The sequence below is a fragment of the Rhinoraja longicauda genome, unplaced genomic scaffold, assembly GCF_053455715.1.
Source record: "Rhinoraja longicauda isolate Sanriku21f unplaced genomic scaffold, sRhiLon1.1 Scf002732, whole genome shotgun sequence".
Lineage (NCBI taxonomy): Eukaryota > Metazoa > Chordata > Chondrichthyes > Rajiformes > Arhynchobatidae > Rhinoraja > Rhinoraja longicauda.
Window position 1 is genome coordinate 3,868 of NW_027603945.1, and position 4,133 is coordinate 8,000.

Sequence of the window (4,133 nt, forward strand, 5' to 3'; positions counted from 1 at the left end):
TCTGTGCATTGACGTCGGGGCTGGAGGAAGCGAGCCAGTGAAACGTTCACCCTCTTCTCTCTCCACAGACGCTGCCCGACCCGCTGAGTAACGCTGCCCCGGCTGCCTTTTGTTTTCTATTTCAGATCGCTTCGTCTAACTAACTGTTCACGTCCTGTTCTCCACCTGACACGAGGGGCACGAATAAACAAACAAACCCCCCATAAACCAACTGACGCAGACGCGAGGAACTGCAGATGCTGCAATCTGGAGCAAAAGGCAGAGTGCTGGAGGAACTCAGCGGATCGAGCAGCGTCTGTGGATGGAATGGACAGACGATATGTTTTGGACGGAACCTTCTCCATTCCCTCCACAGACGCTGCCCGACCCCGCTGGGTTTCTCCAGCACTTTGTCTGTTGCTTCGGATTGCAGCATCTGCAGTTCTTTGTGTCACGGGAATATAGGGGTGGGGGGTGTGGGGTGTAGGTGTGGGGGTGGGTTGTAGGTGTGGGGGGGGGGGGTTTAGGGGATTGGATTCTGTAAGTTGCCCCTAGTGTGTGTGGGAAAGAACGAGTGTGCGTGTGATCGCTGGTCGGAGCGGACTGGGTGGGCTGAAGGGCCTGTTTCTGTGCTGTATCTGGACACTAGACTGAGCTACGCTAGTGTGGGGGTGATGGGTGGCCGCTATGGTCTGGGGGGGGCTGTGGTCTGGGGGGGTGCTGTGGTCTGGGGTGGGGGGTCTGTTTCCGCGGTGTGTCTCTACTCTAACGTTGCGCTGTTTTCCGGGGGAGGGGGTCTCTAGTTCCTCCACTGACCGTGAGGGTCCCGTGTGTGTTGCAGGTTCCCCGCAGTTCCACCATGCATGGTCTCAGTGTAGTCTACATCATGGTGGCGGTCCTGGCCTCTCAGCCGCTGACCGCCCAGGGCAGGAGGATGCGCTTTGGTCAGTGCGAGGTGACCGCCAGCCTGGACCAGATCCAACAAGCCTTCCTGGAGATCAAGCAGGCCATCGTAAGTACAGAACACAACCAATGGCGCCCCCACCACTGGCCAACCAGTCCACTGGCAAAACTAACCACTCCGCTCCGATTATGTGTCCACAGCAAGCGGAAGATGCGACCGATGATGTGCGGCTTCTCACCAGATCCCTCTTCCAAACCATTGAGGTGCGCCATTGACCGGCTGTTAGTTTAATCTAGTTTGTTGTCACGTGTATTGAGGTACAGTGAAAAGCTGTTGTTCCCGGCTGACCAGTCAGCGGAAAGACGATACACGATCACAATCAAACCGAGCAGAGTGTCCAGATACAGGATAACGGCAATAATGTTTGTGGAAGTTAAAGTCCAGAAAAGATGGATCAAAGATGGATCAAAGATGGTCCCAGCGTCTACGGGGAGGGGAGGGGATGTTCCTCACACTGAGGGGGGTCCCGGACAATACAGCCCACCCCTCCCTCCCTGACACACGGGCCAACCGGAGGGGCACCTTCAGCAACAGACTGGTCCCACCGAGATACAGCACACAACGACACACGAGATGCTTCATCCCTGTGGATATCAGACTGTTCAACCCCTCCCCCTCCTGTTCAACCCCCCCCCCCCTCCAACCCCCCACCCCCCCCCCAATCATTGCCCACCCCCAATCCTTTCCACGTCACTGTAGTTCCATGTTTGGTGTACCTTGTGTTGATGGCGGCTGGCAGATCAGTTTCCCTCCTGGGATAAATAAAGTCCCACCGTGTGGTCCGGTGTCCAACGAGGTAGATGGTGGCGACCAGATCGGCGCAGCTACCTGGGTCTCGGTGCACATGGCAGTAATAAGCGTGCATGTGAACACTGGCAGCGTGTTGGTGCATTGTGAGTGTGTGTGTGTGTGTGTGAGTGTGTGTGTGTGTGTGTGAGTGTGAGTGTGTGTGAGTGTGTGCTGTGCTATTGAGGGCGTGCAGCGTAGGGTTACTAGGTTAATTCCCGGAATGGGGGGACTGTCATATGTTGAAAGACTGGAGCGATGAGAGGAGATCTTATCGAAACGTCTAAGATTATTAAGGGGTTGGACACGTTAGAGGCAGGAAACATGTTCCCAATGTTGGGGGAGTCCAGAACCAGGGGCCACAGTTTAAGAATAAGGGGTAGGCCGTTTAGAACTGAGATGAGGAAAAACCTTTTCAGTCAGAGAGTTGTGAATCTGTGGAATTCTCTGCCTCAGAAGGCAGTGGAGGCCAATTCTCTGAATGCATTCAAGAGAGAGCTAGATAGAGCTCTTAAGGATAGCGGAGTCAGGGGGTATGGGGAGAAGGCAGGAACGGGGTACGGATTGAGAATGATCAGCCATGATCACATTGAATGGCGGTGCTGGTTCGAAGGGCCGAATGGCCTCCTCCTACACCTATTGTCTATTGGGAGAGTGCCAGGCCTCTCACTCTGCTTGTTGTGTTGTGCTGTGCTGTGCCGAGCCGTGCTGTGCCGTGCTGTGCCAGGCCTCTCACTCTGCTTGTTGTCCTGTCCAGGCCCAGGAGAGTTGCTGCTTTCTGCGCCACATGTTGCGGTTCTATGTGGAGACGGTGTTCAGACACCACACACCGTCCAGCCCGCTGATGGAGAGAAGGACCAGCAGCCTCGCCAACTACTTCCTCAGCATCAAGATCCTGCTGCGACAATGTGTAAGTGGCCAGAGCAACAGAATCAGGCCACTCGGCCCATCCAGTCTGTGCTCCGCTCCACACGGCTGATCTATCTTTCCCTCCCAACCCCATTCTCCTGCCTTCTCCCCTAACCTTTGATGCCCGCACTAATTACCACCCAGTCCAGCTCTGCTTTAACCCGGCCACTGACTAGTCTGGTTTCACTATTGGCCATGACCTGAGTATACTCACGGGCGGCTGGCACTGAACGGGTTAAAACTACCCACTGACTTGTCCTCCACCGCCGTCTGTGGCGATGAGTCCCACAGATTCACCCCCTGCCAAGGTTGCCGGCAATACCCGGGACCATTCACGGCGACACGGTGGCGCAGCGGGTAGAACTGCTGCCTCACAGCGCCAGAGACCCGGCTTCCATCCTGACCCCGAGTGCTGTCTGTGTGGAGTTTGCACCTTCTCCCTGTGACCCGCGTGGGTTTCCACCGGGCGCTCCGGTTTCCTCCCACATCCCAAAGACGTGCGGATTTGTCGGTTAATCGGCCCTGTTGTAAATTGTCGCTGGTGTGTAGGATAGTGCTATTGTGTGTGGGACCAGCGATCCATGTACACACTGGCTCTATCCCACACACCAGCAACAATTTACAACTTTACTGAAGCCAATTAGCCCACAGACCTCTACATCTTTGGAGTGTGGGAGGAAACTGGAGCACCCGGAGAAAACCCACGCGGTCACAGGGAGAAGGTGCAACACAAACAATATTCAGCATCAACCCCGTGTCTCTGGCGCTGTGAGGCAGCAACTCTACCTCGGCGCCACCGTGCCGCCCCAGAGATGCCTTTAGAGATACAGCATGGAAACAGGCCCTTCGGCCCATCGAGTCCATGCTGCCCCCTCGGTGATGCGCTGCGGTTGTTCCCCACGTTGTGCCATTGGCTGTTGTTGTGAGTGTTTGCCCTGGGTCTCACCGCGTTTCTTTGCCCTGCAGCACGATGAGCTGAAGTGTCACTGCGCGGAGGCAACCAGGGAGAAGGTCAAGCTGATCCAAGACGCCTTCGAGAAGGTAGGTTGTCCCGACTGACATCCACTCACACAACCAACACGGGTCATGCTTTTTAGTTTTAGTTTTAGAGAAACAGCGCGGAAACAGGCCCTTCGGCCCAATGAGTCCGCAATCCCCACACACTAAAACTATCCCCCACACACGAGGGACAGTTTACACACACACCAAGACAATTAACTTACACACCTGTGAACTACAAACTGAAGATCTAGGAGAAACCCACGCAGGTCCCGGGGAGAAGGTATAAACAGCGCCCGTAGTCGGGATGGAACCCGGGTCCCCGGCGCTGCAAGCGCTGTAAGGCAGCAACTCTACCGCTGAGCCACCGCGGCCCGGGTGTGTTTTCAGTTTTAGAATACAGGAAGGAAACAGGCCCTTCGGGCCCACCCAGCCCGTGCCGATCAATGATCACCCCCATCTCACCAGGGAAGAGATATTGGTGGGGTTATTATTT

The 4,133-nt window shown here is 55.6% G+C and overlaps 1 protein-coding gene across 1 annotated transcript; it reads left to right on the plus strand.

Moving 5' to 3' along the window:
- Positions 1-838: 838 nt before the first annotated feature.
- On the plus strand, positions 839-3,679 carry LOC144591889 (interleukin-20-like; the record flags this gene model as incomplete). Its single annotated transcript, XM_078395895.1, has 4 exons — positions 839-991; positions 1,084-1,146; positions 2,487-2,639; positions 3,605-3,679. Coding segments are annotated over exons 1-4 (444 nt in total), but the record flags the coding sequence as incomplete, so codon positions are not given.
- Between the last annotated feature and the right edge of the window lie 454 nt (positions 3,680-4,133).